The sequence below is a fragment of the Oryza glaberrima genome, chromosome 3 (assembly GCF_000147395.1).
Source record: "Oryza glaberrima chromosome 3, OglaRS2, whole genome shotgun sequence".
Taxonomy (NCBI): Eukaryota; Viridiplantae; Streptophyta; class Magnoliopsida; order Poales; family Poaceae; genus Oryza; species Oryza glaberrima.
Genome location: NC_068328.1, coordinates 35,059,961 through 35,087,791, shown reverse-complemented (window position 1 = coordinate 35,087,791; position 27,831 = coordinate 35,059,961). Strand labels below are relative to the sequence as shown.

Below are 27,831 nucleotides of genomic sequence, written 5' to 3'. Positions count from 1 at the left end.
CGCTAGCTCCGGCCGGCCGGCACAGGTGTGATCGATGATGCCATGCCAGTTCATCCACCATCGATCCCCTCCCCGGCGATGCACGCACCAAAACACCCAATGCATTGCATTGCAACACGCACGCCCGCGGCCTCTGCCTCATCCTGCTACTACTCTAACTCTACTAGGAGGATCAGTAGCTACTCCAGCTTCCACTATGGAGCAACTAGCTACTACCAGTAGGCTGCAGGATGGCTGGCTTGGCCGGCCAGTAGGAGGCAGCCATGGCTTGCTCACTGCTGCATGCCCACCCATCGTACTAGCTAGACTGTAGCCGCTCCAACGCTATCGGGCTCATTGTTTGGCTTATTTGTGAAATAAACCAAACGGTATATTTATAAACGACAAGTAATTTGTGAAAAAACTTTTATATACGTGTTATTAGCGACCTAAAAGTAAAGGCTGAAAAATAAACTTCGATAAAAAAAACCCTCAAAATCAGCTTCAAATTTAAGGTTGAAAATTCAAATTTTGACCGATAAACATAAGCATAAGCGAAAAGATGGAGCCGTATATATTGGCAGCGGTCTCAAACCCTTCACTTTGGAGGTGACGGAACGCCCGTGACAGGGGGACCGTGGCGTGACTTATCATGCTCACAGAGGTCACGGTTACCTCAACGCGCTTTGGCTCGGGAGGTGCCAAAATATAGTGGTATTTTCAAAACACAAAATATATTTAATATTAGATTTAATAAAAACTGATTTGATATTTTAAAATATTCCTAATTTTTTTTATAAATTTAATTAAACTTAATAAAGTTTGAAAAAAAATCAAACGAATTTTAATATGACACGGAGGGAGTATTACACGATGCAGCCAGTAGTACGAACTTGCTTTGCTTGCAGTTGCAGCCTACTGCCACTGATTGGCCGGGCTGCAGTATGCATTGCGTGCCCGGCTATGGCTGCCTGGCTTTCTAGGACCACCCGGCCGGCCGGATACGCCTCTACCTCTACAGTACATATATATTCACGCCGTCCCATGCATGCCTTTAATTTGCCTTTGATCGATTCGATTTGATAGAATCTAGTTCGTCCTACCAGAAACCAGAACACGGCAGACGCATGCAACAGGACACGATCGATCGATGACATACTACTACTGGCCGATTAAGTGCAGTATACGTACTGTCCAATCTTGTAATATCCTCGCTCCGTTTTAGGTTATAGTATATTTTTACTTTATCAAAATCAAACTACTTCAAGTTTAACGATATTTATAGAAAAAAATATTTTTAACTCAAGACAAATTTATTAAAAAACTAGAAAAAATACCCGTACGTTACAATGGGTGAAGTCTATTTTAATCTGTTGTATGGTTTAGTTAAGATAAAATTTATCGTGGGAGTTTGCTTGGATATATATATTTTAGAAAATCATGAGTTGAAGTTAGAATTCTAATTGTCTCGAGTTAGCATGCGAGTTTTTTTAAACAGATTTCTTATATGATTCCTTTAGTATTACCAAAAGTGAACGATATTAAAAACCGACTCAAATATAGATATGTATTTCCAAAAACAAGCGAACTTAAAAATCGACTCATACACGGATGACGTACTATAATACCGGTAAAAACATCTTCAATTCTTATAATAGTAGAGAAGAGATATATTTATAATTAAACTAATTTGGTAATATAAATATTATTTTAAACTTAGCTAAATTTAAAGTGGTTTGACTTTAACTAAAGTCAAGACATATTATAAGCTGAAAGGAAGAGAGTAATATGGAGTATATCGTTTTGCATGTTCTCCCGCGCCCTACCTAGCTTAATAGAAGTACAGTAGCTTCCAACGAAACAACCTTTTTTTTTGTCTCTTATCTATTGTGCCTATCGCCATCTGGTCAATGATCTCATGCCAGCACTGTAGGGCGTGTTTTAATTGCTATATGCATCGAGTTTCTCCACAGGACGTACGTCGTGTCATGGTCCCGCTTGAGCAAAACGGCCTCCGGTCGCCTCACCGGCACCGCCCGTCGATCGTTGGCCGGCCTTCTCCTCACTCACTGCTCGTTGCCTAGTGAGATGGGAACAAGGGAGGAAGAAAGAGAGAGAGAGAGGTGAATAGGCCTTGACATGTGGGACCCATGCTGACGGTCGGCTGGCTGCCTCTGGCTCCAACCCCTCGGCACGCCGCCGCCAACGCCACCCCGCCGGAGAGAACGAGGAGGACGACGCAGGCGATGACGGCAGCCGGGAACAGTAGTCGGCCATGGCAGCAACACTACAAACTTACCACTTCTCTTGCTACTGTCACAAATGGACGAACACCTACGAGAGCTCTGAAGTTGGCTGCAGTGATCGGATGATCCGTCTATGTCGTGACCTCCCCGGCCGGGGGAGGAGGATGTGCGGTAGGTTCCCTCCTCCGTGATCGCCACTGCACGAGAATACCAGCGCCGCCGCCGCGTGGTGGTGGCGATCCCAACCCTCCCCGCGTTGACTCTCCGTCGTGCTTGGAGAGAGGAGGAGGAAGACGAAGAGAAGTGGGAATGACATGTGAGGCCCACATGTGCCCCACCATTTCTTATTAATTTGGGTGTGAAACTGACATGTGGGTCTCACTGAGTTTATTATTTTTCGGATCGAATTGTCACGTAAGCGTTATGTCAATGCCATGTTAGATGAAGACCGTCACGTTAGCCAAAACGGCCAAGGGACTTCGTCTAAACTAGTTTCGACGGTTGACAGATCCGTTGTAACTAGTTTTCTGGTTGAAGGACGAAAATTGAATTCGTTGACAAGTTAAAGGACCTTAGATGAACATATCATGCGAGTGACATTCCCGCTCCAGCATAATAGGCCGCACGTACATCACAATTACGGTCGACCGGCCCATATATATACAGTATAAGCCGCACGTACAGTTCGAATACATCTGATACACTAGTGCGCTTTAGGCACTATTTACGTCATTCATTTTGTCGTTGCTCGTGTACGTTCCTGAACTTAGAGCTTGTAATCAGTGTTGATTGAGCACAATTATTGTAACCTTTTTATTATCACAGGCTATAAAACCTGGGTTAACCGATGAATAAAGTATCGAAGAAAAAATATGCCTAGTCTTCTTCGCTTTTACTTACTTTACAACCTTAATTAGTTTTCCCCACAATTTTCTTTCGGAAAAGCTAGATACCGGTATCTCGTTCTCAGCACCTGTGACGGTATCGTCTTCTTCTTTGTCTCATAGCACTAAGCGGGGCAGCAGAGCAGCGCAACGGCAGCATGCGGCAGCGAAGGAAGAAGGGGGCTTACTAGCGAAAGAAGGAGAGAGAGAGAGAGGAGCTCGTCGGAGAAGGCCCCCGCTGCCTCGCCTCGCCTCACCTCGCCGCTCCATCAGGGAGCAAATCGCCGGAGAAGAGGAAGGGGCTCTCTCCGGCGTGTGACGTGGATGACGAAGGGCGTGGCCGCCGGCGACGAGCTCCGACATGGCGTGGACGATGGAGGATGCGGCCACCAGCGACAAGCTCCGGTGTGGAGCGTGGATGACGGATGACGCGGGCGCTGGCGATGAGCTCTGACGTGGCGTGGACGGTGGAGGATGTGGCCGCCGGTGACGAGCTTCGGCGTGGGGCTTAGATGACGGAGGACGCGACCACTGGCGACGAGCTCCGACGTGGCGTGGATGGTGGAGGATGTGGCTGCTGGCGACGAGCTCCGGCGTGGACGGTGGGATCACCGGCGACGATGCTTTGGTGCCCGGCTCCTGATACCTCGCAAGTATCTCCTAATACGTGGTAGGAATCGAAATATCACCTAATACGTTGTAGGAATCGCACAGGTATCACCTGATACGTAATAGGAATCGTCTGGTACCTTATAGGTATCACTTGATACCTCACAAGTATCACATGATACCGGTTAGATATCAAGACATGATACCTCAGAGGTATCAGGATCTCATACCTAACCGGTATCATCTCGTCACAACAGGATTCCATTGTATAGCAGCCCTCTTTTTTTTGGGTGAGTGATGAATGGGACCCACATATATGTTTTTAATTCTAATGCCACCTAAGTGCCATATCAATAACATAGACCAATGTAACACTGCCATGTAGATGCCACATCAGCAAAACCAGGAATACCTCTAAAATTATTAAAGGAGTTAAATTGCATCTGTTTTTATAGTTGGGATCGAGATATCGGGTTGAAGGATACAAATTAGATTGGTCGATAGTTAAGCGAACCTATTCTCCAGCTAGAGGGCTGCTTGGATTGGCCGGGCCTCACGTACACTGCAAGCCCTTCCGGGCCCAACTTAATTCAGCCTTCTTCGAGTCCGCCGTGTCCAAAGCCCTAAAACACCCCCTCCCCCCCCCCCCTCTTCCTTCTCCGCTCGACCTGCAAGTGAAGGGGAAAATGGCGTCGTCCGTCACCGCCGCACCGACCGCCGGGGAAGCGGCTGGCCTCCGGCGGGCGGGAGGGAGACCAGCTCGTCATCACTCCGCTGGGAGCCGGAGTCTGGCTTTTATAGTTTAGATAATGAATGTAGTATTAAATCTGGCTTTTGCTTCAAGAGAAGCTACAGTCTCCTATTATAAAGTTTTTGGCTGGAAGCCCAAACATGACAGAAATAAACAAAGGAACAATTATTTATTATAAAGTTGTTGGCTCAAAGCCTAAACATGTTAAAAGTAAACAAAGGAAGATAGCAACTTATTGATGGATAACCCCTGATCCATATCGTAAACCTGACCAGCATGAAAGAATGGCCGAGATCAAGCAGTAAATGGGAAAGAAGGCAGCCGAGCTCCAGGCCTTCCTGGTGTGGTCGAGGAAGCCTGCCTTGCATGAATCGCACTGGAAGCAGAGCTTTTGTTGGTCGTTGCTCCACCTGCTGCAGTCGACGTTGTTTGTTGCTGCTGCTGGTGTTGGTGTCCACGTCGTCCCGTTGACATATGTGAATCCACACGATGATGGTGGCTTGCAGCATCCAGACTATATATTCAGTTAATTATAATAAGCTACCAGGGAGAGGTTCCAATTGATAGTAGTATGTAATTGTAAACTACTCCTTCCGTTTCAAAATGTTTGACGCCGTTGATTTTTTAGCACATGTTTAATTGTTCGTCTTATTCAAAAAATTTAAGTAATTATTAATTATTTTCCTATCATTTGATTCATTGTTAATAATATTTTTATGTAGGCATATAATTTTACATATTTCACGAAAGTTTTTAATAAGACGAACGTTCAAACATGTGCTAAAAAGTCAACGGTGTCAAACATTTTAAAACGGAGTGAGTATCTACTAGTACTAAACTCCATCCATGATCCATCCCAAAAATACATACCTGGATAGGTGACATGTCGGCGTGCCAGCGCCCGCCGTCGGGGACGAACAAGCCGGAGTCTGGGTCACGGACCAGTTTCGTCATGGCGTTGCACCCGGCGCCCCTGTCGCCGCGGAGGCAGGCGCTGGTTGTTGCCCAGCACGCGGCGTCGTCCACACGAGCCCTGAGCCACCCACTCTTGTAGTCGTCCAGATTGTACTCGCGTGCCTTCACATCGCTGAGGTCGATGCCTGGTCCGATGGCCACGTAACCGAAGATGATGAAGCCGATGAGGGCGAGGATGGCGATGAACACGCCGAGGAGGTGGCAGGCGAAGAGATCCTCGTTGTTGTTCTTCGCGGCGCACAGGCCCAAGATGAAGACGACCATGAAGAAGAGGCCGATCGCGATACAGGGCCACAAGAAGACGCCACGGGTGCAATGCGTCGGGGCACGGGTGGCGGTACACAGTATTAGGATCGACGTGATCAACGTCAGCACAACACCCATGCCCACCAAGTGCCTCGCTTGTTCTTCTCGACTCATGCTCATAAATCGCCTATATTCTATCGCCCCCATCCTCATCCCAATATTACTACTCATCTCTATGACTATGATATCTCTCTCTCTCCCACAAAACAGATGATCGATGAGCCTGCAGGTGGGAATTTCAGTGTATGTACGTTGCTCCCAACGATACATAGAGTATATATGCATGCTCGGCTGCTTATATATACTTCTTTCCTTTTAAAATGTTTAACACTTTTTACTACGTGTTTAACCATTCGTCTTATTTAAAAAATTTAAGTAATTATTTATTCTTTTTATTTCATTTGATTCATTGTTAAATATACTTTCATGTACACATATAGTTTAACATATTTTATAATTTTTTTTAATAAAACGAATGGTCAAACATGTGCTAAAAAGTCAACGGTGTTAAATATTTTAAAACGGAGAAAGTATATTGCAACGGTACGTTTGTCCATTCGGGAAGAATAGCTAGCTAGCTAGTCCTGTGACTCAAGTGGACTGCATAGCATGATGAATCGAATCACCTTTAGACTCAGCTTCGTCACCTCGTCTTTTTTTTTTTTGAGAAAAGGTCAAAAGACTCTGCTTATATTGAAAGCAACAAGGTTTTTGCTAGGATTCGTCACCTCGTCTGAGCTGAGGTCAATGCCGATAATGGGAAAGTTAAAAATTAATTTTAACAAAGGTATTCTAAGAAAATCCGATGATTTTCTTTTTTTCAAAAGTCATGTCGTTTAGCAGAAATCGAGGGTCCCCAACTCCCAAACTTTTCCACCGCATGCATAGTGTCTAGGGTGCATAAAGTAACAAAAAGAAAAGAAAAATATTTGTATAGGGACTAGTATGATACTCCCTCCGTTTCAAAATGTTTGACACCGTTGACTTTTTAAGTACATGTTTGATCGTTCGTCTTATTTAAAAAAATTTAAGTAATTATTTATTCTTTTCATATCATTTGATTCATTATTAAATATACTTTTATGTACACATAGTTTTACATATTTTACAAATCTTTTTAAATAAGACGAACGATCAAATATGTGAAAAAAAATCAACAGTATCAAACATTTTGAAACGGAGGGAGTATTTCCACATGAGTATGTGACAGAAAAAACTATACTCCCTCTGTTCACTGAAATGGAGAAAGTATTTCAGTATTATAAAACGAGCTCACGCGTCTGCCTTAATTTCCACTAGTGCGCGACGAGGCATTTGACGGTCCAAGTCGTCGGTCACCGGTAACACAATAAAGCAGCCACAAGTTGAGACTCTCATATCAGGGCATGGCTAGCTGACGCACGCGCGACGGCGCGAGGACGCTAACTCGCGTACACGCGGGCCTCCGCCTCCTCAATAGCGACAACGACGTGTGTGACGATGTCACTAATCTTGATATTAATTTTAATCATGGTGATTAGTGAAAATGCTACAGTAATTTCTCAATAAAAATAAAAACAATTGATTTTGAAAATTTTCAAAATGCGATTTGAAAGTTTTCAAATCCGAGTTAGAAGTTTTTGTATTTTGAGTTAAAAGTTTTTAAAATTTGAATTGAAAGTTTTTAAATCTCAATTGAAAGTTTCAAATTTCAGTTGAAAGTTTTTAAAAATTAAGATGAAAAGTTGAAAGTTTTCAAAAATTTGACTTCAAAATTTTAAATTTTAAGTTGAAAGTTTTTAAATTTTGAGTTGTAATTTTTCAAATCTAAGTTGAACGTTTCAAATCTAAGTTGAAAGTTTTTAAAAGTTGAGATGAAAAAAGAAAAAAAAAAAGAAACGTGAACGCGAAAAAAAAAGAGAAAAAAAACAGGAAAGAAACACGTCGCACAGAGACTTTGGAAGCGTACGCGCCGGCCGCCGGCCAGTACATGCCATGGGCCCATGGCTACTCACCTCCAGCAACGTCAGTGCTGACCTCCAGGCTCCTTGGCAGGATGACGCCACTAAACTACTGTCCCCATCGGTTGCCCACTTACCCATATTTTCTAATACGTAATTGAGCCAAATTAATTTATATATAAAACTGTTATATATTTATTTTTAACGACTTAAAAACGAATGTTAAAAATATTATGAAATCACATTCAATGGGGCTCTACTATACCACCTCTGTCTAAAAATACAAGGATCGGATGAGATATATCATATACCATAAATCTGAACGGGACATGTCTACGTTCATATTACTAGAACGTGTCTCATTCGATTTTAGGTTGCTATATTTTAAGACGAAAAAACTATTATTAAGACATTATAGTGACATTCTGACATGGTAAAAAAATATCCAACTTCTAACTGCTCCAGCTTCTCCCAGAATAAGAAGCTCCCCAAACAGTCTAGCTTTTTGTCCAGATTCTCAGAAACTGTAGTTGTAGAATTCATAAAATAAACTAGATGCTAGAAGCTGCGAAACTCAGCCTTTCTAAATTTTTAAAATCTAACTACCAACCAGCTGTTTCTCATAATTTTAGGCAACAACGACTAGAGAAGGAAGAGGTACATCTGTAGCAGTACAACTTACCAGGGGACGGGCCGAGGCTGGCCGTTGTCTTCTTCGTCCAGGTGTTTGCAATTCGGCGACGAGGCCAACTCCAAACCTCAATGCCTGTAAGAACATCATGAGCTTGAAAGATTTGATCCGTCTTGTCTTGTAAGCTGGAGTTCCCAGCAGTTACCTTGTAGACACTTTATGCTTTCTCTATAAAGCTCGGCGTATACCTTTTCTTCTTTACTACTGCTTTACACCATGGAAACTGTTAGGAAATTGGCCTGCCTGCGAAGGTTCTATCCAGGTCATACATTAATAAACCATCACTAAGAGCAAGTTTAATAGTATAGCCAATTACTAGCTCTAATTCATCTATAGCCAATCTAATAGCTCATTCATACAATAGTTATATATAAATTATTAATATATGGTCCCACCTCTCATACACATACAACGTATTGGAGTCCGTGCTGCAGCTTGCTACAAATCTGTAGCCCCCTTTCCTTCTCTCTCTTCTCTTCTCTTCTCTTCTCTCCTCCACGTGTGCTTACAGCTGACTTGTAGCCTGCTATTGTACTCGCTCTAAATATGAAAGTAGATAGCGTTATGCCTGTAAATTGAGTGGAGCAGGTGACCGATTTGTATATTCTGGAGAAGAGTTACGCTCTGGTGCTCTCTACTTGAAGTATTCTACCACAAGTAGAATTAATCTCGACCATTAATTTTATAGGATAGATTAGTAATCTCCTAATATAGTTTAGGGGTAATTTTGGTATGGGATGTTTTCTTCGCTTCTTCGCATCAGGTCCGACGCATCGCATCTCGCCCCGACGTAGGAACCGCATCTCTCCCTGATGCAGGTTTTCGCTTCCTCCCGGCAGGCAGCGGCGCGGCAAAAATCGTTGGCGGCGCGGCCGGCGGCTCGGCGCAGCGAAATCCTCAGTTTGCAGACGTGTTTGATTTGGTAATTGAGGAATATAGTCTTAGGAAAGCATACTAATGGGCTGCCTGATTTCTCTGTTCAGACAGATGCTTATGTTTCTAATCTGATTTCACTGTACATGCTACGATTGATCTCAACAAGAACGATCTTTTGGATGAATGCTACAAAAGGATGCTGGAAGACCATCTGAACGATATTTTGAGAGATGATATAGCTTTAGTTAGTCACCTTAGTGACGGACGGGTGAGATAGTGTAATGTCAGGAACAAGTTTGATTGTCAGGAACAACCTAGCTTTATACTCTCTCTTTGGATCAGACCGTAATACTATGCAAAGTGAGACTGGTTACGTCGCAGACAACTGCTTAATCACGGTGCGGTTAGGGCTAATCTTTTGCATCTTTTTGGTGATCCATAGCTTCGTGGTTTTGCGATTCAATAGTGTCTACCAGATCTTTCCCGTTTCCAGATCGTCTTGATGGCTTGCGGATGTGTGCAATGATCAAATAATTGCTGTCAAAATATCACGTGACTGAAAATGCAGCCAAGTCTGATCGCTAACAGTACAGCATCTTTGATTAGCAACAAAGTGTGCAGTTTGTGACATCAGTGTCCATGAAAGCTTCCAGGCTTTCCCCTAGTTATTGCCAAAAATATAGTCCTATATTTTTTTTAGAATTAAAATATAGTCCTATTTCTCCTTAGGGTGTGTTTAGTTCACGCTAAAATTGGAAGTTTAGTTAAAATTGGAACGATGTGACAGAAAAGTTGGAAGTTTGTGTGTGTGGGAAAGTTTTGGGCCTTGTAAGCCCAGGGGGTGTGCGCGCTAGGGCAACCCTATGACGTCCCTAATCATATTTATTCAGTAGCCGTCATCTTTTAGAGTCAAGTTTTGCTTATATTATTCTGTCAAGAACAGTTTCGCCGCTAGATCGGTTTGTAGAACCCCAAATTCGAGTGTTTAATCATTCATATGCAATTTGGTTGCAATATATCTTGTTCTTGTTTGTGTTCTTCGATTTGCATACAGGGATTAGCCTTCTAGGCGAGGTCAACCGGGTTTCGGCACGGTTGATAATCAGAGGAGACGTGGTTTTGTGATTGCGAGCCTCAGTAGCGTGTTCGTTCAAAAGCCGGATCGAGTTGTGTCACGACTCCGCACAAATCGACTGTTTATCAGTACCTATTAGAAGATCGGGACCTAACATCCCTTATCAAGGACAGAGGACACCACAATGTAACCATGATGACGACAAAGCACAAGTGTGCTGGGAGAGTATAGTGGCAAGGCACCATGAACTTGTTAAGTTTGATCAAGTTTCTAGAAGAGTATAGTAGTATTTCAACGTAAAAAATACATATTATCAAAATATATTTAATTTTAGATTTAACGAAACTAATTTGATAATTTAGATTATCTAAATTTTTCTATAAATTTGGTCAAACTTAACAAAGTTTGACTAGTAAGAAAGTCAAACGACTTATAATATAAAACGGAGAGAGTAGCTAGTTTCAGTAAAATCTTTAACAAATTAATTAAGGACCAGGCCTTTATATATAGCACCATTACACACCACGCACTTGCAGGCAAAAAGTAAATGAATTAAGCTTCAGATTTTCACGCGCGCACACACACAGAGATACTAGTCATCGTGATCTTCCAACATTATTATTCCCAGTTAGTTGATCTCCCCAGGGTGGCAGAGAGCAAGCTGATATAGATATAATGAGCCCGATGAAGGCGATAATGATATAGATGGCAGCCACATTCCAGGCATGAGTGGTGTGGCGGAGGAAGCCAGCCTTGCACGAGTCGCACTGGAAGCAAAGCGTTTGATGGTCGTTGCTCCACCGGCTGCAGTCGTCGTCCTTGTTGTTGTTGGTTACTTGGGCAACGGCAGCTGGGGCACCTGCTGATGCTGGTGTCGATATCCACGTCGTTCCATTCACATATGTTAATCCACACGATGATGGTGGCTTGCAGCATCCAGACTGTAGATGCAAGTCATTTTTTTAGTTTTAATAATCATATTCCATCTTATTTGTACATATTACACAACTTAATTTTCCACATCAATGTGATAGGATAGTTATCTAGGTAAAATAACAAGAGATGTGAGTTGGGAACTCAGGGTAAAGCTAAACACAACCTGTAATAAGGGGGAGTTTGGATAGGGCTAAAATATTTTAGTCCCTGTTACATCGGATATTTGGATACTAATTATAAGTATTAAACATAAAACCCTAGACTAATTTGCGAGACGAATCTATTGAACCTAATTAATCCATGATTAGCTTATATGATGCTACAGTAAATATGTGCTAATTACTGATTAATTAGTCTTAAAAAAATTATCTCGCGGATTAGCTCTCATTTATGCAATTAGTGTTCGCCGCCCTTCTCTTCACGTGCGACACGTGTCCAGTCACGCGGGGGAGGTCGCGCGAGCTTCTCGCTAGTTTATAGGTGTGCATGCGAATGATACTCCCTCCGTTCCAAAATATATCAACCTTATACTAGATGGGACATATCCTAATACAATATGTCTAGATTCGTTGTATTAAAGTGTGTCCTATCCGGTTGTTATATTTTGAGACGGAGGGATGGAGTAGAGAATAAGGCGGTACGTACCTCGACAGGGGACATTACACGCGGGTCGGCGTCCAGCCCGTGCCTCTTGGCCCACCTTTCGTAGGGGGATGGGCGGGGAACAAAAATGCCGGTGTTTGGGTCGCGTACCAGGTCAGTCATGCCCTTGCAGACATGGCTGCGGCGGAGGCACGCGCTAATTGTTGCCCAGAAATGCTGCGAGTGGGTGACGTGACCCCTAAGCCACCCCCGCTTGCACTCCTTGAGATTGTACTCTCGGCCATTCGATGCATCCCTGAAGACGATGCCTCCCACGGCAACGTATCCAAAGATGATGAAGACGAGGAGGAGGAGGATTGCGAAGAACAGACAGAGGAGGTAGCATGCGTAGATTCCATCATCGTTCTTCTTCAGGCCAAACGAACCCACCACGAAGATGACAATGAGGAAGAAGCCGATAGCGATTATAGGCCCCAAAAACATGCCGCCGGTGCAAGTCTTGGGGGCATTGATGCTACCGCCCACCAGTAGGATGAACGACGCTACGCACGTCAGCACCACGGACTTCCCCTTTATCAACCTCACTCGGTCTTCTAGTGGCATTCTCGCAAATGCTCTCTGTTCTCTAAGCCCGAAGTTCATCTCTCTCTCTCTCTCACTCGTTGCTCCGATTTTCCTATGGGTGAGCGAGGGATTTTATTAGGATTTGCTCATGATCATAAGCTTAGCTAGACGATGGTCTGCTTATATATTGCTTTTAGGAGCAGTCAATTGGCTCAAGTGGATTGGATGCATGATGAAGCTACCGCATCTCCCAATCAAGCATCTTTTTAGAACTGGCCACTTTTATGTAGTATTGTTATTGTTAAAAACATGTACTAGTAGTACAATGAACATCCTCTTCCCCGCAGTACATATATAGATTCTTGCCGTGCTACTGATAACAACTGAAGCATATGCAAGCAGCAATGCAGATGCAGTGCAACATCCCCATCCATCCATCCAACCAGGGGATCTCTTTATTTGCATTGCAGTGCACTAGTGCCACTCTCCCATTCTCTCCTTTTGAGCCCCATCCTTATATCAATATCTCATCTGAAGCTCCGAGCATACCTTATACTGCATATACTTAGGAGTGAAAAAAAAAGAGAAAATGAGTAGCAAAAGACATGGACACATAGCTATGGGAAGTTGGGGCACAAAGCTTCTTTGTCACAAAAGAACAAGCAGGGAATAGTCCATGGCCACTCTTTGTGGGGAAGGAATGAAAGAAAGAAACATTAGACATATATAGATGACGCATATTATATATGTGCTTTGCTTTAATTTGTTCCAGGATTTCTCCCCAAGGAAACTACACAAAGTGAAAGGTGATCATCCACCAACCTATTAATGTTTGATGCCAAGCATGGATTAGGGTTTGTTTAGATCCCCTAGCAAAATTTTACACCATGTCACATAGAATGTTTGGACACATGCATGAAATATTTGATATAAACAAAAAAAAATAACTAATTACACAAATGGTGTGTAAATTGTGAGACGAATCTTTTAAGCCTAATTACGCCATGATTTGACAATGTGGTGTTACAGTAAACATTTGTTAATGACGGATTAATTAGGCTTAAATAAATTCATCTCACGGTTTACAGGCGGATTCTGTAATTTGTTTTATTATTAGACTACATTTAATACTTATAATGTGTGGCCGCATATCTGATGTGATACACTAAAACTTTACACGCCTAATATCTAAACACAGCCTTAGTTTGAATCAAGCATCTACTCTAAATTAGTGTCCAAACATTCGATGGGACATGGACTAAAATTTAGTTCCTGGATCCAAATACCCTCTAACTTGTGATATGCTACTCTGAAAAGTTTTAGATTGGGAGAGCTGGGAAAGCATCGGTGAAATGGCGGTGGATCATGCAACAACGGTCGCGTCGGTGGTGAAGAGGCCGGGGCAAAAGGCGCGAAACTTGCTTTGAAGTTAAAGTCAGGTACTGGCCGGATGATTGATCAGATGATTGATCAGGTGAGCTTACAGAGTATAGTGGCGAGGCGCCATAAAATAAACTCGTTAAGTTTGACCAAGCTAGTTTCTAGAAAAGTATAGTAGTATTTTTAACGAAAAAAATATATTATCAAAATATATTCAATTTTTGATTTAATAAAACTAATTTTATATTTTATATGTTGCTAAATTTTTTATAAATTTGGTCAATTTAACAAAGTTTAACTAATAAAAAAACAAACGACTTATAATATAAAATATAAAACGGAGGGAGTAGCTAGTTTCAATAAAAATGTTAACAAATTAAATGACGCCCAGGCCTTCATATATAGCACCATTACACACCACGCACTTGCAGGCAAAAAGTAAATGAATTAAGCTTCAGATTTTCACGCGCGCGCACACACAGATACTAGTCATCGTGATCTTCCAACATTATTATTCCCAGTTAGTTGATCTCCCCAGGGTGGCAGAGAGCAAGCTGATATAGATATAATGAGCCCGATGAAGGCGATAATGATATAGATGGCAGCCACATTCCAGGCATGAGTGGTGTGGCGGAGGAAGCCAGCCTTGCACGAGTCGCAGTGGAAGCAAAGCGTTTGATGGTCGTGTAAGATCGAATCATAAGAACTAAGCCAACTAGAGGGAAGGTGAATGGTTGGTATACCCAAAACCGAAAAACTTTTAGCGGAAATAAAAGTTACCCTTGAAATCGATGGATCGCGGTCTGACCGAAGTAGTAGCGCCGGTCTGACCGCCTAGATATCGTCGGTCTGACCGTGATTGTAACACCGGTCAAACCGCCGAGATCAATCGCCAACTCCTGTCACTGCCGCCGCCGCCAGTCTGACCGCCGGTAGGTCGTCGGTTTGACTGCCGATGAGATGCCGATTAGACCGCCGAAACCTGGTAAAACACAAATCAAAGAACTCTCAAAGTAGATGACAACTTTATTGCTTCTCTCTGTGTTTACAAAGTGCACCAACAGCATCCTTACAAAAATCTCGACTAAACTCGAAACCCTAACTAAACTAGCAACTCAATTGCTCTCAAAAGCGATACAAAAGCGATACCAGGAAGCCTCACGCTCCCCTCTATTTATACATGAGGTAGGCAGCCTAAAGCCACGAATCAAACTCATACTAAGAGTCCTAAACACCTTAGGAAACCCTCTAGTACAAGAAAGAAACTTTATATAACCAATTGTACCAAATTTGGACTCCTTCCAAATTCGACTCCGCATCCCATACGCACACAATATCTCCATCGTATGCCATATGGAATCTCCATCAACCACGTGCATCAACTCTAGCCTTAGTATCCCGCATGATATCTAACCACCACGGACATCGTCTTACCACCAAGCCGACTCCTGGACCATCAGCGCAAATACTCTCCCGAGGCATCGAGTCACCTACACATGAAACAAACAAAGAAACCATATTCCGAGACCAAGCTATCTCCAACTTGACTCATTGTTAGCAAACAACAGTATTGCATACGTATAGTATCCATCTAGAAGCCATAACCATGAAACAATCACGGATATCCAAAGAAACAACCCGAAACCGAAACCGACACAGCGTCGGCCGGTCGGTCTAACCGCTACACATGAGCCGGTCTGACCGGCAACCACCGCCCGGTCTGACCGGTCCCGACAAAACAGCAAACCCTCTTCATCTCCTGAAAATTGATTATATCCAAAACCACTTAGACGATAATCTCCAAATATCAAAACCGATAATCACAGATGCCAATTGTTCATCACAGAATAAGAATCAAAATACACGTTGATCTTATAATCTCCCCCTTGATGAACACATTGGCAAACCCATTAAAAATGTTTTGGAGTTTGGAAAATTAAAAACAAAAGCGGTAAAAAGCACACTTCGTACAAACGTACACATCGTGCTCAAAAATCCAAAAGAAAACTTCTCCCCCTTTTTAAAATAAAGAAATTCCCAATTGAACAAAAAACAACATGCTCTTCTCAACTCATTTCTTCTCCAAAACTTATCTCTTCTCCCCCTTTTGACAATGATTTCATCAAGCATAGGAATTATGTTTATTAAAGTATAAGAGCTTGACATACATATAACATATCATGTCATGTGTTGCAATAAAAAGAAGATGAATCCATCTATAAAATAACAAGCATGCATTAAAGTATAACCATGAACCAAAGATTTTACAATAAAGCTTGAATCAATAATCAAAATGCATGATTTCATACGATTTATAATGCAACATCTTAACAAGCACATAGGTTGAAGAATAAACACTAAACACATATACCTATTGCATTTATCATTCTTTCTCAAATAACCTTTGGCACAAAATAACCAAGAGAATTTTTTAACTTCTCTTTTTCTTGAGCCTTTTTGCTCTTATTTTTCTCTTTTATTCCAGGTACGTCCCTGTCGTCAAGACTGTTTCCAGGGATTCGGCACCTATTATTTTGCTCACATCGAATACGTCCTTGTCGTCAAGACTGTTTCCAAGGATTCGGTATTCATTTTTTTCATATTTTTATTCTCTTTTTCACAATGAGCAATTAAAGCTATTTGAGGAATAACAAGTCAATAAAGCATATATATAGAGCATTTATAAATCAAACCATATGCTAGCTTCAACATTGCATATTTTCTTAATTCAAGTATAGAATTTAAGTGTCATGCGTCATCTCCCTTAAAAGCAAAATCTAAATCTCATGAAAATATTAGAATACATACAAGCTATGTTAGAGACAAATAAACCTTCAAAGTATTGCTAGCATGCAAAAGAAAATACCATATGTATAAACAAAACTTTCTTTTATCAATTTTTTTTATTGTCATATTTTTGCTTGACAAAACCACGAGGTACAAACTCCCCCTCAAATCATGCCAAAATAAAGTCATAAAAAGCACTAACTCCCCCTCAAAATAACCTCCAATTCTCCCCGAACAAAAATCAAGAAGAAATCAAAGATTTTGAAAAAGACATCCAATTGCCAACGATATCACCAAAATTATCAAGAATTGACATATATCCAATAGTATAAACCAAAACTACAACCTCAAATACTAGCATATAAAAAAGCTAATAAACAAGAGAGTAGACCAAAATTATGTCAATCCAAAAGTAAATGATGTTACCTTGCTATACAATCGTCATCTCAACGTTAAACACATATGGGGAGTATGCCACCAAAATACCTACGAACGAGAAGATGTCGATGCCTCCGTGTTGGGGTTAGAAATAAGAAATTTTGGAATCCAACACTGAGTCACACAACCAGTAGAACCAGTAGGTACATATGCACTAATAAAATTAGATTCAGACTTACCAGAAAACTTTCCTTTTTGCTTCACAAAAGTCCGATTTGAATTTCGCACAAAATTGCCCCGAGGCCGGTCTGACCGCCGCTGTGCCTGTGGTCTGACCGGGCCTGGCAACCGGTCTGACCGCCGGTTCAACTGCAGTCTGACCGCTGGCCGGTCTGACCCACTGGTCAGTGTCGGTCTAACCGTAGTCCTCGAATTAAAACCCGATTTTTGCCAACGTCATTTTGCAAAAGCAATTTCTCTTTCCTTTTTCTGTTTATGGGCAAGTCTAAAACAAAAACCAACCAAATGTCCATCTTTTCCAAAAAAGAACAAGTGTACTTTTCATGACAAGTTTGTGAAGTAGATGGTTTTGAAATTGATGGTTTTGCAACAACAGAAGGTTTTGCATTCACAACATTTGATTTTGAAGAAGATGCACTTAAAGAAGACATGATGCCAGCAGATTTAAACACAATGTTCTTAGGCTCATATTCAATTAAAATTTCACCTTCCTAGCAACACCCAAAATAGTAGGAGGATGTCTAGAATTATGAGCATAAGGATTAAAACCTAAACCACGATTATGTGTGCTAACCTTAGATTGATCAAGAATCATGTTGAGGTTCTTTTTACCATCAGAAAATCTTTGCAAAGAACTTTTCAAATAAGAAACCTCCTGAGTAAGAATAGCACAGTTTTTGCAAGCATCCAAAAGACATTTTTGCTTTCTACAAGTTGAGCAAGAAAACACCTCATCTTGTTTAACAATTTCTTCCATGTGTTTAACACGCCCTAAAGCATCTTTCAACTTCATCTCATTCAAAACACACTTTGAACAATCTTGAGAAATCAAAACACCATTGTTTTGTTTTGTCTTATTTGCACATGAAGCATTGACCAAAGAACTTGCACAAAAAGCGACTTTGTATTTTTTTCAAAACATTCTTTGTCAACATCAACTCATCAACAACACGAGCATGTAAAGAAAATCCAAGAGCAAAAGAAGATTCCAACTTTTTAGATTTTTCAATCTCAAATTCCAATTTCTTGCAATTAACAGAATTGACATCTCGCAAAGCATTAATTTCAGAAAATAAAACTTCACAAGATTGACAATTATCATCATCAGGAATCGAAGATTTTAATCTATCAATTTCAGCATTTAAAATCTCAATAGTGTGATCCTTCTCATCAAGCTTAATAGAACATGTTTGAAGTTTCTTAGCAAATTTGTAAGCAGCATATTCTAATTGATCATAACTAAGCTTTTCTTCATTATCATCATCAGATTCATCAACATCAGAACTAGCATTACGAGCAATAAAAGCTAGATCAACAACTTGCTTACCTTTGCCCTCATCTTCATCTTCAGATCCATCAAAAACTTTTATGAGTTCTTAGATTAACCACTGCATACAATATTTCTTCTTCTCTTTCTCTTTCATGTTCTTCTTCTTGTTCACGTCATCATCTTTGACTCCACCATCATCTTCCTTCTTTCCTCTCCCAAGCTTAGGACAATGCGAACGAAGATGATCAAGTGCTCCACACTCAAAACAATGATTCGGTTCTCCTCTTTTCCTGTTCCTAACATTTTTCATAACTCGAGAAAATTTGTTAGATAGCAAAACCAAGTTCTCCTCCTCGAACTGTTCGAGTTGATCATCGGACATGGCATTAAATAACGCAAGAACAGAAGACTTCGATGAAGAAGCACCAACATCCAAAGAAGTTGAAGACGAAACCAAAGCACTAGACTTAGAATCACCTTTACGAGAAAGAATATTCATCTCATGAGTTTTTAGTTTTGTGTAAAGCAAATCCAAAGTCAAAGTAGACATGTTCACAGACTCCTGAATAGATGTAACTTTCATCTCCCAAATAGACATGTCAAGACCATTCAAAAAGTGACGAGAAATCTCAGATTGTGGATAATTAGCATCATAAGAAGAATCAACAGATCTAAGATCACTCAAAATCTTATTAAACCTAGAAAGATAGTCATCCAAAGCTTCTCCAGGTTTCATCTCAAATTTAATGTATTCCTTTTTGAAAAGATCACGACGAAGTTCTTTAATGTTATTTGTACCTTGATGAAAATTACTCAAAGCAACCCAAATCTCATGAGCAGTTTGAAGATGAGCAACACGATCATAATCTGAACGAGAAATCCCACTCAAAAGAATATTGCGAGCTTTGCAATTTAGTTCAAATTCAGTTTTCAACGCAGCAGTATTAATAGCTTCAGGAATCACATAAGGATGAGAAACTTTTCTCCAAAGATCATAATTCTCAGCCATAATGTAAGATTGCATCCTACAACACCAATAAGAAAAATCCGTTCCATAAAAAATATGAGGCTTAGTTGTAAACTTATTAGAAGAAGCCATGGCAAAAAAAACTCTAGATCGATAAAAATCCAAAGAAGCAAACAAGGCTCTGATACCACTTGTAGGATCGAATCACAAGAACTAAGCCAACCAGAGGGGGGTGAATGGTTGGTATACCCAAAAACTAAAAACTTTTAGCGGAAATAAAAGTTACCCTCGAAATCGATGGATCGCGGTCTGACCGAAGTAGTAGCGCCGGTCTAACCGCCTGGATATCGTCAGTCTGACCGTGGTTGTAACACCGGTCGAACCGCTGAGATCAATCGCCAGCTCCTATCACTGCCGCCGCCGCCGCCGCCGGTCTGACCGCCTCGCCTTAGCCGGTCTGACCGCCGGTAGGTCGTTGGTCTGACCGCCGATGAGATGCCGGTTAGACCGCCGAAACCCGGTGAAACACAAATCGAAGAACTCTCAAAGTAGATGACAACTTTATTGCTTCTCTCTGTGTTTACAAAGTGCACCAACAGCAATCCTTACAAAAATCTCGACTAAACTCGAAACCCTAACTAAACTAGCAACTCAATTGCTCTCAAAAGCGATACAAAAGCGATACCGGAAGCCTCACGCTCCCCCTCTATTTATACATGAGGTAGACAGTCTAAAGCCACGAACCAAACTCATACTAAGAGTCCTAAACACCTTAGGAAACCCTCTAGTACAAGAAAGAAACTTTACATAACCAATCGTACCAAATTTGGACTCCTTCCAAATTCGACTCCGCATCACCTCCATCGTATGCCATATGGAATCTCCATCAACCACGTGCATCAACTTTAGCCTTAGTATTCCGCATGATATTTGACTACCACGGACATCATCTTACCACCAAGCCGACTCCCGGTCTATCACCGTAAATAATCTCCCAAGGCATCGAGTCGTTGATCTTACAGGTCGTTGCTCCACCTGCTGCAGTCGTTAACGTTGTTGTTGGTTACCTGCTGGGCAATGGCAGGGGCGACAGCTGATGCTGGTGTCGATATCCACGTCGTCCCATTCACATATGTTAATCCACACGATGATGGTGGCTTGCAGCATCCAGACTGTACATGCATGCATGCAGTATTAATTTTTATTTATATATTCAGCTCTATATAATTGATATAATCAAAGTGATCGAGATTTGTGTAAGTGGACTACCTAGAGGCGGTGAACGGTGTGGCTACTAGTGATGCTCATGATCGAGTAATCTTGACCCGGCCCAGCTTGAAACTCGAATTAATGATTCCCTATAGCAGTAGAAAGCTCTGCTCTTATATATATAACTTGATACTCTTGCATACATATATAGCCAGTTTACTTAAGAATTTATCCTGCAGTTTAATTATATACTTAATTAATTTCGTGTGGTGTGTGTGTGTGTGTGTATATATATATATATATATATATATATATATATATATATATATATATATATATATATATATATATATATATTAGCTTCCATATATTATCATTTTTTTTGCCAAACTAACTATAATTTGGTGTGTGTGTGTATATATATACATATATATATATATATATATATATAAAGTAGAGTAAATGTCATAAAACTACATATACTCTGGTCAAATTATCACAAAACTACCGGTTTAAGGTGATGTATCACAAAACTATAGATTTAAGATTAAATTTCTCGGAGAACTACAAATTTAAGATGGAGTATCATAAAACTACGGTTAGTAACAAAATTATCACAAAACTATAGGTTTAGTGTCAATTCAATCACAAAACTTAGACGTTTATAACTTAAATATAACGCTAGGCCTAAGGATTTAAACTCCAAAATCTATAGTTTTGTAATAACTTTGTTACTAAATCTGTAGTTTTGTAATACTCCACCTTAAATCTACAGTTTTGTCATAAATTTATTGTTAAATATGTAGTTTATGATATGTCTGGTTAAATCTGTAGTTTTGTGATAGTTTAGCTATAATATTTGTAGTTTTGTGAAATTTACTTTATAAAGCAACGTCTTTAGTATTTATATTGGTATCCAGATGGATAAAAGGTAACTTAAAAAAGAAAGAAAGGTAGTAGTAGTTTATAGGTGGAGGCAGTACGTACCTCGATAGGGGACATTGCACGCGGGTCGGCGTCCAGCCCGTGCCTCTTGGCCCACCTTTCGTAGGGGGATGGGCGGGGAACAAAAATGCCGGTGTTTGGGTCGCGTACCAAGTCAGTCATGCCCTTGCAGACATGGCTGCGGCGGAGGCACGCGCTAGTTGTTGCCTAGAAATGCTGCGAGTGGGTGACGCGACCCCTAAGCCACCCCCGCTTGCACTCCTTGGGATTGTACTCTCGGCCATTCGATGCATCCCTCAAGACGATGCCTCCCACGGCAACATATCCGAAGATGATGAAGACGAGGAGGAGGAGGATTGTGAAGATCATCGTTCTTCTTCAGGCCACACGAACCCACCACGAAGATGACAATGAGGAAGAAGCCGATAGCGATTATAGGCCCCAAAAACATGCCGCCGGTGCAAGTCTTGGGAGCATTGATGCTACCGCCCACCAGTAGAATGAACGACGCTAGGCACGTCAGCACCACGGACTTCCCCTTTATCAACCCCACCCAGTTTTCTAGCGGCATTCTCGCAAATGCTCTCTGTTCTCTAACCCCGAAGTTCATCTCTCTCTCTCACTCGTTGCTCCGATTTTCCTATGGGTGAGCGAGGGATTTTATTAGGATTTGCTCATGATCATAAGCTTAGCTAGACGATGGTCTGCTTATATATTGCTTTTAGGAGCAGTCAATTGGCTCAAGTGGATTGGATGCATGATGAAGCGCACCTCCCAAAGAACCTGTGTTTCAAAATGATGATTGATCATGATTCACTAGCTAGTCTAGCTAATACAATATCTTTTAAAAAATAAAGTTAGCGCTACATGGCGCTACATACAGTTGTTGCGCGCTAGGAACGATCGTGGCGCGACACACAGCGAAGCGTCTCCTCCATATTTTCCGTTTTTCTTTTCATGAGCCCACCGCCGGCTGGTTTACTGTTTCCAAAGGTAATCTCCCGTTCCCACCATTGCAAGTAAAAAATTCACTTGGATCCAATTTGATTATTTGTTGATTAAAAAGAATTACTCTATGCTTGAGTAAAAATATGACTAGACGTAATCTCCCGTTTCCACCCTTGAAAGTTAAAAAAAATCACTCAAATCCTATGTGATTATTTGTTGAGTAAAAAAATTACTCCGTGCTTGAGTAAAAAAGTTACGTGCTTTGTCCATTTTATTAGTAAAAACCCATCAACTTCTTGAGTTAAAAAACTTAATATGTATAATTTCCATTTTATCGCTTCCCGGGTAGCCATACATCCGAAAGTAAAACTTTTATTAAGGTATTGTTGAGTACGTTCTTGTTGTTGGAGTGAGTAATATATTTACTTTCACTGCCTTGTTTGAGTAAAAAATATTTTCACTCCTCGTATTTCACTGCTGATTCCGTTGGGAGTAAAAAAATCACTGCCTTTTTTACATTGGGTCAACAATATATATATACATTGGGTCAACAACTATTTGATCTGGGACAACTCCTAACTCCCAAATAGACAAATCAATAATAGCAACATTTACTAACTAATTCACTGCCTTTTTTAACTCCTTCTAATTCCATATATATATATATATATATATATATATATATATATATATATATGTATGTATATATATATATATGTATATGTATATATATATATGTATGTATGTATGTATGTATGTATGTATGTATGTATGTATGGTGCTCCATGGTGTCCGGGCTCCATGATTCAAATTGAGTATATACCCAATTCAAATAAGTATGAAATTTCCTTAAATGTTTAGATATTAATATTAACTACTTTACTAACTAATTCAAAACAACTTTGAACTGAATTTGAACATGTTTTTGGTATATTTTGATCCTAGGTATATAACATCCAAACATATAATTAGTTAGGTACATAATAATGGATTGTAAAATGAAGTTGAATTTGAGTTGTTTTGTTGCTAGGTATAGGTATGAATCAAATTCTTGTACCTAGGTATATACTCACAGTTTGAAAATTTTGAGTAAATTTGCGTATTTCACATCATGATGTATATATCCAATGTGTATGTCACGTAATCAAACTCATCCAACTTATAACAAATTAGATAAAAAAATACTATGCAAAACCACCTTATATAGGGGTTATGTAAATGGTATTGTAATGCTGAACCGATTTCAAAGTTCAGAGTGCTAGACAGACTTCCAACAAAAGTTTAGGGATATTTGTACTTTTTCCTAATATAATAGATCTAAGCATTTGAGTTTTAAGGCATACACATGGTGGTGACGCTCAACCTCCTCTCCTCGTTCCCCATCCCTTTTACGCTTTGCTGTCGCTCGAGCCTACTGCCAGGCGTCCATGTAGCGCCAAAAATAGCGAAAGTTAGCGGGGCTTTGGGTCTCCCGGCGAAAGGCATACCTTCTTGGCACATTGGGTCAACAACTATTTGATCTGGGGCAACTCCTTCTAACTCCCAAATAGACAAATCAATAATAGCAACATTTACTGACCTGTCGGCTTGCACGATTTCTACCTGATTCCCTTACCATTGAATCAAACTGTAATGCATTGTTGAAGGGATGCAACAATCAGTATGTATCCAATATTTCCCCAACAATAAGATGTATAAACTTTTTTCATCAATGACAAAAAATGTGGTTGGAATTGTTTTGCTGCTCATTATCAATTCAGCATTCAGAACTCCTTCTGTCTCAGACAAATTACCTCCAAAATCTTTTAAAACCATATTGGTCTTGATCAAATCATCTGGAGTCTTTCCAATCTTCCTGAATGTAGTATAAGGCATCAAATTCATAGTTGCTCCCTATTGACTAGCATCTTGGACATCAGCTTCCCATTGACAAATCTCTTGACGTATAAAGGTCTAAGATGCTAATGCTCCATGTCTTCAGATTTCTCAAAACAACTTGCTCTGGTGATAATGTCAATTTTGCCAATGATTTCTCAACTTCCTCATCGGCTGAATGTATGTTGTATACTGCTGGCAACATAAAAACCATGTTTATCGAAGTGAAACTACGACTTTCCCCTTAGCAGATGCTGGAATGATGGCTTTATCGGCTTTAACTTCATCGGCTGACACAAGTTTAGACTTGGCATGCCACTCTTTCCTTGTATGTTTCAGCCGATGGTTGATTTCCTCTTCAATCTCTTACATCTGCTCTCGATTTCTCAACCATTGAACTCCTCTCTTCTGGTTCTTTGTAAAAAATATTGGTTGGGCACCACTGAGGGTTTTGAAGTTGTTCTTCTTGCTCTTCCTCATCTACATCTTCATAGTATTCTTGATGAATCATCCCCAAACGTTGATGAACTGAAAACTTCCTCATGCAAGGGACAACCTCTACACAAACCCCAAGAAACAAGAGAAAAAGAGAAAGGCTGACTGGTGATAAGTTTATTAGGGCTAGTATATTAGATGCAATACATTATATTAGTTAGTTTTTTAGGTCAGTCGCAAGAGGATGATGAGGATAGTCTACATAAAATTAATTATACTGCCATGTAGGCAATTTGCTGATGTGTCAACAGAGTTAAAGAGGAGAGACAAGACATAGTTTATCATGCAGGTGTTAACGACCAAATTTGGTAAATCATGCATTGGATTCAAAATTAAAGCCGAAGCAGATTTGGAGGAAGTAGGTGATTACAGAAACAGAGTGTGAATCGGCTACATACCGCATCGGCTACGGTGTGCATCGACTGAAACCGAATCGGATAAAGAGAGCCGATGTAGCCGATTCTGACAAAGGGATGTTAGGATCACTATCAGATTTGGTTGGCGTGCTTCATGAGGATTGCCACGTGCGGATTGAGTCCTTAGAAGGCAATTGTATCTATTAATTAGGCAGTATTTGTTAGTTTCCTTTTATCTTTAAGAAAGTGTGTTTAGTGTCCTATAAGGACTTTATGTTTTCCTTTTATCTTTTAGGAAAGTTTCTTTCTTGTCCTACAAGGACTAGTATCTCCCCATGGGTATAAATATGTACACCCGGGGTCATTGTAATCTATCTCCACGATCAATACAATTCGGTGCATCGCCACCTTTTACCTTTCTACTTTCTATTTATCACGGCGGAACTTGGCACCCGACGCAGGGCTGTATCGGCTTTCGATCTCGGGCGAAGGGGTAAGTCCAATGTTCCGTCGGCTCAGGCAATTGTATCGTCTACGTCGGCGTCGTTCAAGGCTGCGTCAGTACATTCGACCTCTTGGATTGCTCTGGTTTGGTTGATATATTTGCCTGCCTATTTATCATATGTCTTAGTTAATCTAATCTTAGTATCTCAATTTAGCTCTATCAGTTGTCTCTTGTTTTAGGGTTTCTGCCGATATCGGCTAAATTGTTTTACTAAATTAGATTAGCTAAGGTATCTACCACCCTGAAAATCAGTCAAGGGCTTGATTGTCTAGACATTGTGTTTCTTTACATACTTAGTGCTGCATCAGTTAAGTTTGATCTACTAAGCCATGTTTAGAACTATAATCTCTAGCCTGCTTGTTGACTACCAATAAGGGTTTCATTGGGGTTTCAACCTGGACGTTGCATCGGCTTACAAGGATTTCATATAAGTTGGATTTAGCCGGTGATAACAAAGATTTCATTGTTTAATCTAATCTTGTGGATTTTATGGTATCGGATCTCTAGCCGATGTATACTTTAACCTTCGGATCAGTGCTTATTATACCTTATTGTTAGCCGATTGGTTTCTACTGGATTATATTGTTGTTCTGTTACATCGAACATATAGCCGATTGCTCAAAACCCTATCGCTATCGGCTCGCATCGACATCGACTATGCTATGAATATTTATAATCTCTGTCCTGAAGTGCTTTTAAACATAAGTGATTTATACTATTTCGGCACGCTGTCCGATCTATCCCAATCACTTGGTTTAAATATACTTTTAGACATAGATTATATATCGCGGACTTCGGGGGCATCTGTTAACGACCAAATTTGGTAAATCGTGCATTGGATTTGGAGTTCGAACCGAGGCGAATTTGGAGGAATCTAGCGATTATCAAAAAAGGCCATGAATCGGCTGACAACCGAATCAGCTATGGTGTGCATCGGTTGAAACAGAATCGGACTGGGGTGGCCGATGTAGCTGATTCCGATGAAGAGGAGACAGGGTCATTGTCGGATTCGGTTGTTGTGCTTCATGGGGATTGCCACGTGCGGACTGAGACCGAAGAAGGCAATTATATCTATTAATCAGGATATTTTATTAATTTCCTTATAGATATCGTCGGTTAGAGTTTGTATTAGGGAGTTATCCTTATTTTGAGTTGTAATAGAGATAGGAGTCATGTCCGACAAGGATATATTGTGTAATTCTGGGTAGTAATAGAGCCTAGGGTCGTGTAATCAAACAACAATCAGTTCAATCACAAATTCGGCGCATCGCCACCCTTTCTACTTTTCTACTTTCGACGAGTTCTTGCTTTCGAGTTGGGCTACATCGGCTTCAATCTCCAGCAGAGGGTAAAACTTGTTATGGCGGTTTGTGTTCTCGGATTAGTGGTTCCATCTTTATGACACTCTAATCTTGTTTATGTAAATCGTCGAGTTATCATATATGCTATATAATTTAGATCGACATTGCAATATAACCATATCGGCTAGTATCTTTCATCAGAAAACAGTCGATAGGGTTATATATCAATGTTAATTTAGATTATGTAGTATATTTACCATCTCAAAAAGGCTTTCATCGACTTGATCTTCTAGATATCATATTTCTTTACATACTTAGTGCTGCATCAGTTAGGTTTAATCTACTAAGTCGTGTTTAGAATCATAATCTCCAGCATGTTTATGATAGCTAATAGAGTTAGCATCGGGGTTTTAGCTGATCTTATCTGGTTTAGTTATCTTGTTTACTTGATATGCTAAATTTGCCCTTTATATTGAGATCCTATTGTTATAAAATATATTAAGCCTACCATTAATATGATTAGGACATCCTAATATTAGATTAATATTTGTTTAGTGTATTTTGTTCATGATAATATCTCTGTATAGAGTGGTATCGGAGTATTAGCCGATACATGTTAGGTTTATTTAATCTGCTATGCTATGAATACATACAATTTCTGTCTTAAGGTATATTTAGACATAAGTGATTTATACTGTCTCGGCGCCCTGTCCGATCTATCCCAATCACTTGGTTTAAGC

General features: G+C 40.4%; 2 protein-coding genes and 1 pseudogene across 2 annotated transcripts; all 3 read right to left on the bottom strand.

Annotated features, from left to right (window-relative positions):
* Window positions 1–4,620: 4,620 nt before the first annotated feature.
* Window positions 4,621–6,504, bottom strand: LOC127768422 (tetraspanin-3-like). The gene is made up of 2 exons (XM_052294003.1): window positions 5,340–6,504; window positions 4,621–4,983 (listed from the first exon to the last, which is right to left on the bottom strand). Exons 1-2 carry the CDS (start codon window positions 6,033–6,035, stop codon window positions 4,702–4,704), a joined length of 978 nt encoding a protein of 325 aa, XP_052149963.1. The 5' UTR covers window positions 6,036–6,504; the 3' UTR covers window positions 4,621–4,701.
* Window positions 6,505–10,809: 4,305 nt separating this feature from the next.
* Window positions 10,810–12,591, bottom strand: LOC127768521 (protein TORNADO 2-like). Its single transcript, XM_052294117.1, is given in 2 exon segments — window positions 10,810–11,273; window positions 11,914–12,591. Coding segments are annotated over 2 exon segments (1,023 nt in total). The 3' UTR covers window positions 10,810–10,928.
* A 1,713-nt stretch (window positions 12,592–14,304) lies between these two features.
* On the bottom strand, window positions 14,305–25,332 carry LOC127766465 (protein TORNADO 2-like; annotated as a pseudogene).
* Window positions 25,333–27,831: the final 2,499 nt, after the last annotated feature.